The sequence below is a fragment of the Medicago sativa genome, chromosome 8 (genome assembly GCF_051527215.1).
Source record: "Medicago sativa cultivar Bolivia chromosome 8, Bolivia_mono, whole genome shotgun sequence".
Classification (NCBI taxonomy): domain Eukaryota; kingdom Viridiplantae; phylum Streptophyta; class Magnoliopsida; order Fabales; family Fabaceae; genus Medicago; species Medicago sativa.
In genome coordinates this window covers 12411800-12427763 of record NC_140756.1, presented here as the reverse complement: position 1 = coordinate 12427763, position 15964 = coordinate 12411800, and the positions used below count along the sequence as shown (strand labels likewise).

Below are 15964 nucleotides of genomic sequence, written 5' to 3'. Positions count from 1 at the left end.
AACCACTCTAATTTTAAAATTACTAAACATAATTTGTGTGATAAAAAAATTTCTACTAACAATATTTTTAATTTGTATCTGTTGATATAATTTAATTAAGTTTGCACCGAAAGAAAAATATAACATCTACTAATTAATTTTTTTGTTAATAACAAATTAACACCGACTCCTTTTAAAAAAGAAAAAAAAAATTAACAGCGACTGGATATTCGAGCTTGGTAAAGGTGTGTTTGGTTTGATTGCTGAAAACGCGTTTTTTGTGATATTTTTAAAAGCCAAACGAGAAGGGACCAAAGGCTTCTTTCCCATTGCATGCATTGCTTGCCATCATCATAACATAAATAAAATAAATAAATTAACTTGTGTATGAATGAGAAGCTAATCGGCATTGCATCATAAAATTAAATGGCTAATTGGGTTGGTGAAAATAAATAAATAATTATTAACAGCAAAATGAAAAAAGCAAAACTCATCTACTAAATGTATATTTGAGTTCGTAGTGAATTTGGCAAAATCATATTGTCACATCAAACATACACTAAACATGTTTTTTAAAACCACGGTGAATTTTCATGTTGGCATAAAAGCTCGCATCTTTGAGAAACGAGGGTTAAAAAGCCAAATGGATGAGTAAAAGAAGTAGAAAATGTGAAACCAAACAATTACAAAGCCTACATGAAAATCATACTTAATTATATTTGAGATTTTCGTTCATATTTTCATCTTTCAATGCAATAGTGTATCATAATTGAACCAAAGATCAAACTGCGAAAACGGTGGCAGTATTAATCAAAGTAAGGATTGTATTTTGATTAATTCTTGAAATCAATTCCAAGATAACTAATGTCATCATGATAAAAAATACTTTGATTCGTCAATTAGTGATCATTGTTTTCTAACAAATGTAGCATTATAGTCCTATAAGAAAGAGTATAAGAAGCAACCTTTCTATTTCATAAATAGAAAAAAAGGGATTACTTGGCTTAAGGAGAAAGGGAAAGAGAAAAGAAACAACAACTTAGGTGCTTTTACATAAACTTTATGAATTATAAGCATTATCTCATATTTGATTTCTGTTACAACTTCCAAATCCAAACACAAAGCAATGAAGTAACGTTTTGCATATATGCACTTCACCCCCACTCACTCACCACCCCCTATGCATGATTGCCAACACCTACCTGGCAAGTGGCAACTTCACCTCCCTTCATTTTCATATGTATGTCAACAACTTACAAGTATCAAACAATAATATCTTAAGCCCTATATATTATTAAAATCATTCATGCCCTAATTTATGCATATGTTCAGATTTAGATTTCAATTGTGTGTTTGACTTCTCATCTTCCATTAATTGAGTTGATATTCCTGAACGAGTGATAGCTATTAGTATATGCATATAGTATAATGAGATTGAAACTCTTAATTAATGTGGCTATGATCTTCCATATAATACAAAACTATTTTGTGGGAAACTTCCTAAGTATGGGAGGAATTGATTAATATAGATTAGTGTTGAAAATTATTATAAAGGATGAATAGGATTTTGGAATATAATTAAGTTTGTATTATTTGTGGTGTAGTACCTACAATACAAAAGGGAAGTAAAGCATGTATAAACAAATTAAAAGTGATGGGATCTAAGGGTACATATCTTGCAAGGAATTACTTCGTGTAGTGCCCCAATAACTCATCATTGGCTTTTAAATGTACCTAACTAAACTACAACTAATATATCTTATTTGATGGATGCTCTTGTAAAGTTACACTTAACATAGGCTCGTACACATACCCACCGAAAGAGAGAGGAAAAAAAAAAAAACTTGGACGTTCATTTTGTTTTGTCAGAAGTGTATTTAGCTAAATGAATCAAATTATATGTAAAAAAAGAGCCTTTAGGTCTATAGGCCGATCTATTTAAAAAAATATGAATTATATTTCTTTATTACTATTACTGTATTAGATTTTATTTTATTTTTTGGTATAAAAGAGAGACAGAGACCCAACATAAAATTGAGAAATTAGCCGAACACTTCTAGATATGGAAGCTCTAGAGATATCATCGAAAGGAAGTCTATGAAGCTCATTAGGTAGAGTCTCCATTCTAGTACAACAATTTAAAGAGTTTAACGGAAAGCTAAAGTTAGTCAGTCATCAGCACAATAATTGCCCTCCTTTCAAGTATTACAAAATTAAACTCGTCGGTCCGAATCCAAGAGGTTGTGAATGTGCCGCACCAAAGTGGGAACCAATCAACTAAACTTACAATTAAATGTAACCATGTCAATCAAAATTTTGGGATCACTTTCTACAATGAGTTGCAGAATGCGTTCTCTCCTAACCATATCAAACCAAGGTACATGCCCCCACAATTCAGCATGAATTGCTTCACAAACTACAATTTTCTGAACGTGGCCTTTTAACCATCTCCCTTTGAGCTCGTGATTGGAAGTGTAGGCACAACTATAAGGGTGAGAATTTGAGTTAGTGGGTAAAATTTAAACCTTGATTCACTACTCCCTTCATTTTCTCTATTTGTATACTTTTAAACATATAAATACAAAATTATGATATTAAATGAAGGGGAATGCTAATACACACCCACTTTGATTTTAGAAGGTGTGCATTAGCATCCTACACCCATTTGGTTTGGACAAAAACACCCCTTCTCTCTTTTATAAAAGTCATTAAACACTTGTCCTTTAAAGTAATTTTCATGCCTGGCCCATAGCCTTATTCTCTCTTTTCCAAAAAATAAACTGATCCACCAAAAACAAAAACAAAAATCTTTCACAGAGGCCGCTTGTATGTTGCAACCGGGAAGATGAAGAAATAATACATGGAATCCACCCAAAACAAACAACAGATCTGCAACATAGGTGTCGTCATCACACCCAAACAAGCGTTGGAACGGCATCGTCGAATGGGAACTCTTCGTTTCAGAACCACCGTCGAATGAGAACCCTCCACACCGACATTAAGAAAGGTTGCAACATAGGTGCCGGAATTTCCGTTGACAACGCGGTACGACGGGTATGGAGAATTCTGACTTGTTGTGTCACCGGAGCGTGAGAGTTTTTTCGGTTGAAAGGAAGACAGGAAAACAAAGGTGTGGGCCAGGCATGAAAAATACTTTAAAGGACAAGTGTTTAATGACTTTTAGAAAAGAGAAAAAGGGTTATTTTTGTCCAAACCAAATGAGTGTAGGATGCTAATGCACACCTTCTAAAATCAAAGTGGGTGTGTATTAGCATTCCCCTTAAATGAATTGGAATCTTTTCTATACTTCCTAAAATACTATTTAAAAACTTTAATAATAAAAAGAATTATGGATAGAAATAAAGAGAAGAATTATAAATCAATCCCTACTTCATCCGTTTCTAATTATAAGCAAAATTAATTTTTGATTAATTTAATTAATGATGTATGTGGTTAAAAAATCAATTTTGTTTATAATTTAAAACGGAGGAAGCATAGTGGTCATAAAAAATTAAAGACGACATGTTCTGAAACAACGGGGACAAGTTTTCCATTTTGCAGATCATCCACTCGTTTGACTGTGTGAAGCACATCTATGTAATTCCAATAGTGACAGCAGATTTTGAAATTTGTACTCCATTAGTACTTTTCAAGATTTTTGCTTTTACTAATACGTACAAGATTTTGAAAAGGAAGTAACTTTATTTTTTTTTTAAGAAAGAAAAGGAAGTAACTTTATATTTTTATCAATTTACTAAAATGTACTTACTTACTTTATATGGCTTTTTTTTTTTTGTGGTGGCCGGGATTCAAATCCCAGACCTTGCATATATTACGCATTGTTCTTACCAACTGAGCTAAGCTCACATGGACGCAATCAAATCCTTTAAACAGGGAAAATAATTTTTAGACACCCAATAACTAATCTACCACTAGAGAGAGGAAAATGATAGATATGATATAACAATGATGTGATATGATGAGAGATATAGAGAGAAAAAATAAAGTGTTGAATCGGTACGTGAAAAACGGACTTGAATCATCTCCTTCTCTCACTCTCTCATTCCTCTCGTTTTCCATTTTGTGACTTTCTCTCTCTTGATCTTCTCTCTAAAATTTAAAGAGAAAAAGATACAAAATGAAGAAGGAGATGATCCAACCTCGTGTAAAGCATGGGCGTACAAACTTAATTTTGAAGTTATTCACCTCTTGTAAAGAAATAGAGTCGGAGTGTGTCATCTAACACAATTGTGGGTATCTAGAGACGGGGTTACATAATTTTAACTCTATTTTTATTGAGATTAAATCAGTTTTATCCTTAGGCACAATTTTTTTAAACTTAAAGAAGCACTATTTGAATTTCAGACTTTTGATTTTAAACTGGCATTTGAGTCTAAGATCAAGCTTGTATTAATAGGGAGTATAAAATATTTATAACTTTTTAATATCTTTATACTAGTATAAAATAAGTTTTTTAATTCATACTCCCTCCGTTCCTCAATAGATGACCTATTTGACAATATACATTATTGACTTAACATACTTTGACCATATTTTTCTACTAATTCACAAAGATAAATAATATCATATAAGATGTTGTTGGATTCATCTCGATGAATATTTTTAAAATATTAAATTTTCATAATTTTTTAATAGATAATTAAACATATCAAAGATAAAACATATGCATTACTACGTGTGTCGGAGTCAACTAGGTCATCTAATATTGGACGGAGTGAGTAAAATGTTTACACATTCGGCCTATTTCAGGCTTCTATGTTTGGATTTTCATAAATCTCAAAATTGAAGACAAATCTCAAACATTAAACATCCATCATGTTTCACATGGAGCTATGCATATGGATCAAAAGTCAAAGCAACTTGATAAAAGAAGGCATTTCATTAGATGCTCTGTCTTCCACCAATTAATTTTTATTCTTTTGCTGCTGCAACTTTTCATGGTGGACCTATATACATATAAAACAGTTACACGGGTTTTCACTTAAAATTTCAAATCATAGTAACTTCAAGCTCTACTCTACACCAACCTTTAAACTTTAATCTCAATCTAATTGAAAGGAAAATAATTCACTTGTTTTGCTTTGTTTGTTGAGATGTTAATTTTAGCAAACACAAATAGTACTAGAGGTACCCTACTCAATCACCATCTAGTAGTTGTTTATTAGCTGTGATTCATCGACTATAGTTTCTAAACAACTAGAGTGGACTTAGTTAGCCATATTAATTGCTCCCATATACTATATTTTATGGGTGACCTGCAATACCATTTTCTTGACCATAATACAAATCCAGCTCATTTATCTTTCATCTCAACAATAATACTAATTATTGATAAATGTAGTTCATCACAAAAATTCCTTTATGAGCTTAATTAATCAATTAAATTAACATATCTGCAGCATGTTCATTGCCGGTAACCTAATTAATTTGAAAATATCACATGCTAGTCATGTTGTACATTAATTGGTGACAATCCAATATTGTTTGGCAGCAATGTGATTGTGTGTTTAACTTATACTTTGCATATTGTTGAATTTTGAAAATTATGATTAGATATACTATTAATCAGTCCAATAGTCATATAGTTTGTTAAAATACTTTGTGATCATTGTTTGAAAGAGGAATGCTAGCAACACTCTCTTTTGAGCACTCTCTCTAGCACTCACTCCTTTATTGGATAAAATCAATGTATCTCCCACCACTTTATGTGGGTTCCATTTCCAAAGTGTAAGTCCTACATTGATTTCACCCAATAAAGAAGCGAGTGTTAGAGAGAGTTTTCAAAAGAGAGTGTTGCTAGCACTCCTCTTGTTTGTTTGAAATTAAGTTGAAAACAGCTAAAATTCGCAAACTCACAATTGTTTTCAGACTTCATAGTGATAGAGCATATTTAAGCGTGTTAAAATTAAACTATCTTGTTTTCTCAAATTCAAACATGTCTAAGGAAATTTTATCTTGTAGAAAGGATGAGTTTGCCACATACATACTCCCACTATGTGATATTGTAGCTAAGCCTTTTCTCTCCCAGTCACCACCACTTGTCATCGATCGGATTTGGTAGGGTCTAATTTATCCAACAAAATAGTGGTCGCTAAAATATGAGGGCATGAATAAAGTGCATGCATGGGACAGATGAAGAGGGACCAATTGCAATTCTTATCCAATTACATCAAATGTGTAATTTACACCAAGCTACAAACAATACATACAGGTTGCTTTGAGTGTCGGGGATTTCTAACACTTAAGCAAATGGTTAAGGGTTTGATACACGTTTTAAAGAAAACTAGTTATGAAAAGAGAATCCACATTATATATTTATTGGTTTTATAGAAGAGATTAATCTGTACTAAACGACGGTGTATACTTTATAACCTTAACATGGTTATGGTCAAGCTACATGATTCAAATTCGAACTTAGTGTGAGATTTTGGATTGGGATGGAGTTATGGTGAATCAAGTCAATTTAAACTAATAAAAGGTTGGAGTTACTATTAAAGCTCTAGTTTAATATATTGACTTGAAGTACTCTTGTTCGTTTCTTAATACTCCATCTGTCTCATATATATTAGATGATCTATTTGACAATGCGCACTATTGACGACCATATTTTTTCACTAATATACAAAGATAAATAATATCATATATTGTTGGATTCGTCTCGATGAATATTTTCAAAATATTAAATTTTCATAAATTTTTCTAATAGATAATTAAAGATATTAGAGATAAAAAAATATGCATTGCTATGTGTAACAAAGTCAATAGTGTCACTTAATATGAAAAAGAGGTAGTAAATTAATTTATTTTTCCTTATCAAAAAAAAAAAAACTAATAATGCTTCATATTGTGCAACTTGGAAGGGTTTTCAAAATCTCAAATGACGCAAGTGTTAATCATTGAGTCTTATTATCAAATTCTCTTGATAAGTTATAGTAATAGTAATATATTGAGTGCTATAATCAAAGATCTAGTTCTACACGGCAATCGAAATTAGTCAATAAACATGATTGTGTTTGTCATCTTATCAAATTGAAGCATCAAAGACTCAAGGCGTCGTACATAATAGTACCTTTTTATTTTCAATACTAAATTGATGCCAATTAATTCATATATTGAAATACAATTGTTTATAGGAGGGCCAACATGAATTTCCTTTTGTTAAAATGCAAATCCTGGTTTTTTTCTTATTCTCTAAGCTTTCTTTAAAATATGTGCATGCAAGCACTTTGTTTTTTATATTGTATGATATGGTGGAGCTTTGAATTAATTGTCGTCATTCACTATCAAAGAAGAAAATGACACAACACACCCCAAGTTATTATTTAGATCGAATACTCTCTCCGTCTCTAGATAATAGTCGTTTAAGGTTGATGCACGATTATTGAGGAAATGATTAATTGTGTTGATTTTGATGGTAAAATTAGTATCATTTACTAAAACACCCTTATTAATTGTAGTTAGTGGAGTAGTTAAGCTGGATGAAGTTCAATAAATAAGAGTATTATAATGGAAAAAAATAATAAATATTGCATTGGTATTCTAAAGTGACAATTATTTTAAGAAAAAGAAAAATGGGTAAAGAGACAATTATTGTGAGACGGAGGAAGTATACAAATAGAGGAAATGAAGGGAGTACAAATGAAGACAATCTTATATGATCATTTATGTTAGCGCGCAGTTTGTAACATATCATTCTTTTAATGCTTGTCTGCAATAAATTGGTCCTTTAATATTTAGTCATTGAATTTGTAACGGTGAGTTAATCTAGTCTTTAGAATTTGCGAAATTACAATTTTTTCATTTAAATTGAAAATTTTCACTCCATTTAGCTTGTTTTCAAATTTTGTACCACAAGTTTAAAGATTCTACACTTGTTTTGTGTTTTACTGGTTTTTTGATAGATTTTTATTGTTATACCTTTTTTTTCTTTCCAGTTTGTAAAATAAGATAGATGAAAACACTTTTATATGGCGGAACATGGATAAAACATGATAATTAATTAATCATACAATTTTTTTTATTATTTTGCAAAAGCAATAAAACCATGATTAGAGTCTTAATTTTTGGTTGGGTTATAATGAGAATGGGAACTAAGGGGCCCCTTATCTCCTAATGTGAGTCACGCATTTGTTTCCCTCTCATCTCAATCCATTTCATTTCTATAAGGCAGATAAGCACTTGCATCACTCTCCTTAAAAAAAATAAACAGCCATTCATTTCATCAAGACAATAATATTATAAATTTCCATCTATACTATTGTGATCAAGTATTTATTATTTATACTACTATTTTAGTGCAAGTAATTGAGATGTACCTTTCACCACTCTATACTTATATATGTGTGGCATGTTAGCATATCTTTTTAAATCTTAGTTAAATTTTTTAATCACTGACTAATCTGAGATCTGAGGTCATTACCTAACTTTGTCATTAGTGAATTTAAGGAAAAATATGCTCTAAATTATAATATTGATATTTTCCCAAGTTACTAACTCTTTTACATCATTAGAAGTTTCTATTCATAATATACCTCTTTTTTCAGTAGTTAGTAAACATAATTGTCCTAAGCTAGAATCCGTTGGTCCTCTTTTAGTTAAGCTTGATTGAGACCCAAAAAATGAAGGTAGTTAGATATAGTTGGCATGGTGCATACACTTTTGGTTCAACTACCATAGTTCCTTGAGATAGGATTTTCCTCTAAGTTTTGAAGATCTTATAGACCAAACTAATTGCTTACATATAACTCAATGTAATTAGTTAATTTCCTTATGATTTTGTTTTGGTTTGTTGTTTTGTAAGTTGTGATGGGACCAATCCCATGTTCTAAAGTTTAAACATTGTGCAATTCTTTTGTTAAGTATCAATTCACATTGACTCACAACTAGACAATGCCAACAAGGACCATGTGTCCAATTAACCAAACTAACCGGACATAAAAGATAATATTGAGTTAAATTGAACAATACTCTTTAATCAATATTGCAAAGATTAATTATATGTATTGCTGGTACTTTTAAAGTTGTTGGACCACTATCCTACTTCTAAATGTTAACACCTTTTATTTTCTTCCACTTTTCTTGAAAGGAAAATATCATGCATTTTGTTGGAGATATAATAGTTATGTATATTGTTAAATGTCAATTTGCAGCCATTCCAATTGGGGACCTACCAAACCTATAACCAAATAACACATTCGATGAAAAATGGAAGAGGGTTATCCTAAAATTCTCCCAATAAAAGGAGAAACATAATATCTACCAATGAAAAATGAAGATTATCTGCCAAAGCAAAGAGAATACCACTCTTTTTTTAATTTTATTTTTTAAATTGTTATTATTGGCTGAAAGGAATGTGAATGTCACATATTCATCAAGAGTAACACCATATATAAACTATGAACATATCTATAAAGTTGATAGAATGGATATCCTCCCATACCTGATCCAAATGAACATCAATATGTAGTTACAACTTGAGAAGATAGATAGCATTCAATTCAATCCCTCTTTTATGAGTCATTATCCAGTTGCCTATGCCTTATCCATGAATGTGATGTTACAATCAAACCCTATCATCAGTTCATCACATATTCTCTTCTTACAAATTAAATTTGTGGATAAAATTTAAGAAATCAAATGCATTACGTATGTCATATCTAAAGGGACACAATTTGTTATTATTAATTGTCGTCACTTCAAGTGACTGGGAACACTTTTAAATTACAATACAAATCTACAAGTATATTATTATTATTACATAGAAACAAAGGATATCGTTGCATTATCATCTCTTGATTGTGTTCCTCTAGAACAATATCTTTTGCTATGGGACCACGAACATTTTTTCATTAGTAAGGACATGGAAGGGTTTAGATTTCTAGCATGAAATAGAATGTGTCTCAAGATCTCCCATCACTAATAAAACAGGAAATTCAATCATATCCTAAGATAACTTTTTGCAAATAAAATGTATCCAAAAAATCTCTAATATTTTTTTCTTTTTCTGGGCCAGTGGAGGATTTTCAACAATCTTGATGAATTGTTCTTCCTGTCTGTCTAAAAGTGATGAAAAGAAGTAGTTTTATGGAACGTTTTAATGTTCACATTTTTATGCTCAACTAGAATTTTGGTTACTCGTACTTCAATGAATGTTTTTTTTTTTTTTTTTTTTTTTATGGTTTGTTTGAGTCAATAAAATTTTGTTCTAGCTTATCCCTCTATTGTACCAAACAAAAATCTACTCATTAGTAATTGTTATTCGCTCTGCCTAAAGTTCTAAATCACTTTAACTATTCCATACGAATTAAAAAATATAGTTAATTTTATATCTGAAAGAGAAAATATAAATGATTTTACAAAACTGTCTTACATTAATGACACGAGGAAAGAAAAATAAAAATTTAGAAGAGAAAGTAATAAGTAAAAGATATAATAGAAAAAAGAAACATTAATTTTTCATTGCTATGCTAAAGTAACTTATAATTTAAGATATAATTTATTTACAAAATAACTTACTACATTTTAGGGGAAACTGGGAAAGTAATAATCCTCTACTAGAGTAAGATGTTTAAATAAATTTTTACCTCCATGGCTATCATATGAAACATTACAACCATGAAACGTGAGTTTTATGCTTTATTGTTCAAACCCACTTAGTTTTGACTCAGTCTAAGGTCCTTACGTCCCATATACTCAGGTAACCTTTCATCGACGAGGGAGTTTCATCGCGTAAGGGCACGTTTGAATTGAGGGTTTAGGAGGGAGGGGGGGGGGGGGGGGGGTCGTTTTTATTTTTTAAATCACGAACAATGTAAAATATTTTTTTAAAAATAAATTATGTGTTTTTGAAGTATTATATGATCATTTATCAAGTTGTTAATTCAATTTTCTAAAAATCATTTTATAATGTCCGTAATTTAAAAGAGAAAAGTAAACCATCACATCCCTTCCCCTTCTAAACCATCCATCCAAACACACCCTAACGTTCAATCGTCTATTTTTCAATATCGGCTAACATGATAATTATTTTTAGGTATAGACAACAAGTAATCCACAAATTTCTAGGCACTTGTGGGCATTTATGGATATCCAACAAGAACTTTTTATTTTTATAAAAAATAATAATTTGTATAATCCTTTTTTAATTACGTAAAATTCAATAAGAAAATTCATCGCATTATTTCACATCAATTTAACAACAATAGTTTATCACATTCATTCTCTATTTACCAAAACATAAGGAAAATGAAACATTATTTCACCTCAATTTAACAATGGTAGTAATTTATTAACAAATACAAATATTGGTAGACACTATCATTAAATCCACATCCGTACATCCATTATACAAAGGAGTGGTGAAATATCCATTTATTTTAGTCATAAGTATCTATTAAGATACTTATCTCATGCATGCAACTACGAGTTTTTAGTTATCCTTACCTATATCAAATCTAAACATTGATATTATCGGCTGTGTTAGGCATGTAATATTATTTTTTTTCTTCTTAAAAATGAAAAAAAAAACTAAAAAAAACGTGGTGAGAAAGTTAATGAAAAAACAAAAGAGTTGGGTTGCATTGCATGAGAAGTAGAGTGGGATCTGAGTTAGGGTAAAAGTGAATAAAAGAATGAGTGAAGGTGGCGATGATCACGGTTCTTTTTTCTGAGGAAATTTTCTTTCGATTTCATAGTTTGTGTTTTTTGTAACAGCGCAGCTGAAGCAATTTCAAGGGCAGATATCGAACGAATTCTCTTCGCCACCGTCGATGGGGGCACAAACGGCTCCTCCTCCTCCACCTCCGCCGCCGCTGCCTAAGGAACCCTTTATTAAGCGCTACAAGTTCGTTTTTCCTGTGATTTTGGCTGGTGTTGGAGGTAATTTTTTAGGTTAGGTTTTCAGTCAATTTTTTTTTTTTATGATTGGTGAGTTTGTGAAATGGGGTTTGATTTTTTTTTTTGGATTAGTATTTGTTGCTGTACTAGATAGTTCATGTTGGAGAATAATTTATGATCATGATTCATGATAGTTGAGATTAATTTTTTTATTTTGTTGAGAGAATACCATGATTCATGATCATGATGTTTTTCTTAATTAATTGTTTGTTAATGCAACAGTTAAATGTTAGCCTAGTGTTGTTAGTTTGAGACCTTGGAGTGTGCTCCTCTCAAGTCCTTGGGTTTGATTCTCCCCAATGCCAATTTTAGTCAGCTAAGTCTGTGCAGAGCTATATAGGGCTGTGCAAGTGGATGGTGGGATTAGACCCCTCAGATTAGTCGGTCCTTGGGCCGGATACCGAGTTCAAAAATAAAATAAATTAAAAAATGCAGCAGTTAAATGATGGCCCCAAGATTTGGAAGGTTTGTTCCAGAAAAGGGGGAAAAGGTATAGGTGAGACTTGGATCTGGATACCCTGTAGTCAAGGAATTATGTATTTTCCACAATCACACAATCAAAATCATTACATAAAGATTGTATGATTCACGTTCTGACTTGGTCTTTGAGATCAATTTACAAAGTCGGAATGTGAGCATTAGACGATTTGGATTGCATGACTTTGGATTTTCCAACCATTGGGAATCTAAATCAGAGGAGACTTAGGGAAAGAGATTGTTATGCTGAGTGGAGTTTGAGCAGGGTCCTGGAAAATTGGGAAGAAGGGAGGTGGTTATGCATAGGGAGGGGGTACTCTGTGGGATAGCCATATATCTGAGTATACCAGAATCTTCCTTGGGCTTGAAGCAAGAGTTTAGCACTCACCAGCTACATTTAGTGGTGTTCCCTTTTTTTTTTTGTTATTCTGAATCTGTTTATTTTCATCTTCTACCAATACACATGTTTCTGAAATTTTAGTTCAACATAGAATCCTTTGTCTTCTTTCATGTTATTTGTGTTCGGGTTTGTACCAGAGATGGATGCCTTATGTCTTTACTGTTGTGATGCTTCTTTCATTCTCACTTTCTTAATTATGATAGTTAAGTTTGTTAGTAGTAGCATTGTTTCTAAGATCTGTTGTTAGCAGTAGCATTATTTCTTAATTACGGTAGTTGAGTTTCTTAATTATGATAGTTGAGTTTGTTAGTAGTAGAACTATTTCTATCATTGCACTTTGGAGGTTCTATTGTTTTGACGGTTACTGTTATAGTGTATAGTTTTCTTTATATTGATTCGTTGAAACAAGGTTTAACCTAAAAAATAATCAAGCTCACACCTTACCAATGTTTGAAGCTATAAATTGGACTACAAGTCTAAAACGTGCTGTAATCCTTATAAGTCATCAATACATCATCCTATATATGTATATTTGCACAAGATCTTTAGCTGGATACTTAAAACTTCCCTAAGTAATATATGAAACACTAAATAGTGTTACATTATATCAAATGGACGTTTTTAAATTGTAACCTTACAATAATTGCCTCAAACCAAATAGAAGGTGATTGAATGGCTTGCTGCTTGCCTGAAAGAAAGTTTGTTTATAGTTTAAGCTCAGTGAGAAACCATATGTGCAAATAATTTCTCTTGTACATGATTCAGTAAATTAGATAGAGGAAAAAAGACCTGAAGATCAAATCAAAGTACACATTTACGGTATTATTTTACATATAAACTAGCTATCTAATCTCCAAGTAATTACTTCAAAATATGGCTAGCTGCATTTAGGTTTTGATAATAAATTTCAAGTTTGTTTGCTAAATTAGTTTTCTAAATTGAGTAACAGCATTATCACTCGGGGATGGCAAAAGGCCGAAAATCCGCCTTTTTGAGCCCTCATATCTTGCTTTAAAACACCTTGGTGCCGCCATCCTTCACAAATTGGTCATGGCAGTTGTTAAAAAGTCCGCCGCCACTAACCGTCATGGCGCCACCAAGGCAGATATCTAATAACACTGTTTAGCAATCACTTTTATTAGTATTCTTTTGCACTGTTTTTCAATTGCTTTCTTCTACAGTTACAGTTTTTAGCAACAAATAGGAGCTCTCAATTCGAAGTCATCCTTGCGTTTTTTTTAAAGCATTGTGGAAGAAATTATTATTAATTAATGTGATACTAATGACCATTTTACAACCGTCCTCGAGGGAATTTGAAGTCATCCTTGCATATATAAGTATATAACCATGAGATTAATCAATTATATTTTAAATGAACCACTTTCTCCACTAGCATGTCACATTTTTAACTATCAAATTTAACTCTGGTTTTTCTGATCCGAACTCTATTGCATTTGAGTGAATTTCTATTGTCAAAACCTATCTTGAACTTGTTTGCTAGATATGTGACTGATAATTGTTTGAACTCTGTAGTTTATTGGGCTTTAAGGACAAACACAAAGAAGAAAGAAACTGTGGATGACGAAAAAGATGCAACTCCCATTTCGATTAAAGATACTACAGCTCCTGTTGTCGAGACATCTGTGTCCCCGCCCCTAACTACAAATACTGTGATTAAAAGAGAACCAATTCCGGAAGGCCAACAACGTGAACTCTTCAAGTGGATATTGGAAGAGAAGAGGAAGATTAAACCAAAAGATTCAGAGGAGAAACAAAGAATTGATGAAGAGAAAGCTCTTCTTAAAAACCTTATTCGGTCAAAATCTATCCCAAGTATCTAATGATGATGTTTCTCCTATCTTTGTCCAAAGGAAAGAGGGGAAAAAAAGTTTCTGAATTTGAATATACTTGAGTTGATTCCTTCAATGGTTCACTTTTCTGGTTGCTTGTTGGTTGATGAGTTTTAGACTGTACATATTTTTAGATTGTCATTATTTGTCATTTGCAAATGTGATGGAAGAACACATTCCTATTGATCATGTTGGGTCCATATTCACCATTTTACTATGTAGAAAAAATGGATCTTTTTATTATGCTGCTAGTGAAAGATGGATGTTACTTTTGCTTGCAATTTGAAACAATGAAATGATGCAATGGATGTGAATGAAATATAACATAATTCCATTTTGTCTAATACTACAATTCTTTTCTCCTCTAAATTAGAGGTATAATAAGGTTGAATCGTCATTTTCCCCTCTATTTTCTTCATGAAAATAGCCAAACATTAATAATTTAATTAATTTCACTACACATGGTTTAAGTTTATACCACTTTGGATCTAGGTATGATAGATCATTGCATTGAGAGGCTTTCATTTAGTCAAATCCAATGTGTTACAAAAACAATTACACCCTTCAGTGGGGACTTCTCGTTATATTCTCTGTATATAGGATGAAACAAATCATAAACTCAGCAGAAAACAACCGTGCATTAACGTTTAATATAAATATCTAAGACCCCATTGAGGTACCTAATAGGTATCAAGTCTTCAGATTTGAGACCCCGAGTGAAGATGGTTTTATTCTCTCACTTTACTTACATTTGGAACAACTTTTTTAAAAGATTAAATATATGATACATTATTAGTAACAGTGTGTAGTTTTCTGGAATTAGGGTATAGATAATAAGGTAGACTGTTCTGAGACCCAGTTAAGTTCAAAGTTAGCACTAAAGTTCTTCATGTAGTGAGAATAATTGAATTGAATATTATAGTTCATTAGACATTTTTGGTCCCTACAGTAAATACATTTTCACTCATACTTGATAGGTAGGGAATGTTAGATATGCTAAAAAGTAATTACTAAACATAACAAGTCGATACAACTCTGGTTTTAAACAAGGCCCCCATAAGTGGGCGGTGCGATTGATCTCCTCGGATCAGTCGGTCCTTGAATCAGATACCAATTTTTTTTTTTTAAAAAAAGTATAACACAACATAAGACATGACAAACTTTTATGATATTCAACATTTTTTTTTTTGTCTCATACGAAGTTCGATGACAAAATTTTATTTAGTATTTTAGATAACTTGTTGGGATAAAAAGTTGTGTTGTAGTTTAAGGATGATAAAAATTTCAGTTTGTCATGTCTCTTGCTCTTGGTTTGTCCAATTCTTGAAACAATTTTACAATT

General features: G+C 31.6%; 1 protein-coding gene across 1 annotated transcript; it reads left to right on the top strand.

Annotated features, from left to right (window-relative positions):
- The first annotated feature begins 11327 nt into the window (after positions 1–11327).
- On the top strand, positions 11328–14966 carry LOC146897033 (uncharacterized). Its single transcript, XM_085734505.1, has 2 exons — positions 11328–11877; positions 14306–14966. Exons 1-2 carry the CDS (start codon positions 11769–11771, stop codon positions 14611–14613), a joined length of 417 nt encoding a protein of 138 aa, XP_085590631.1. The 5' UTR covers positions 11328–11768; the 3' UTR covers positions 14614–14966.
- The last annotated feature ends 998 nt before the right edge of the window (positions 14967–15964 follow it).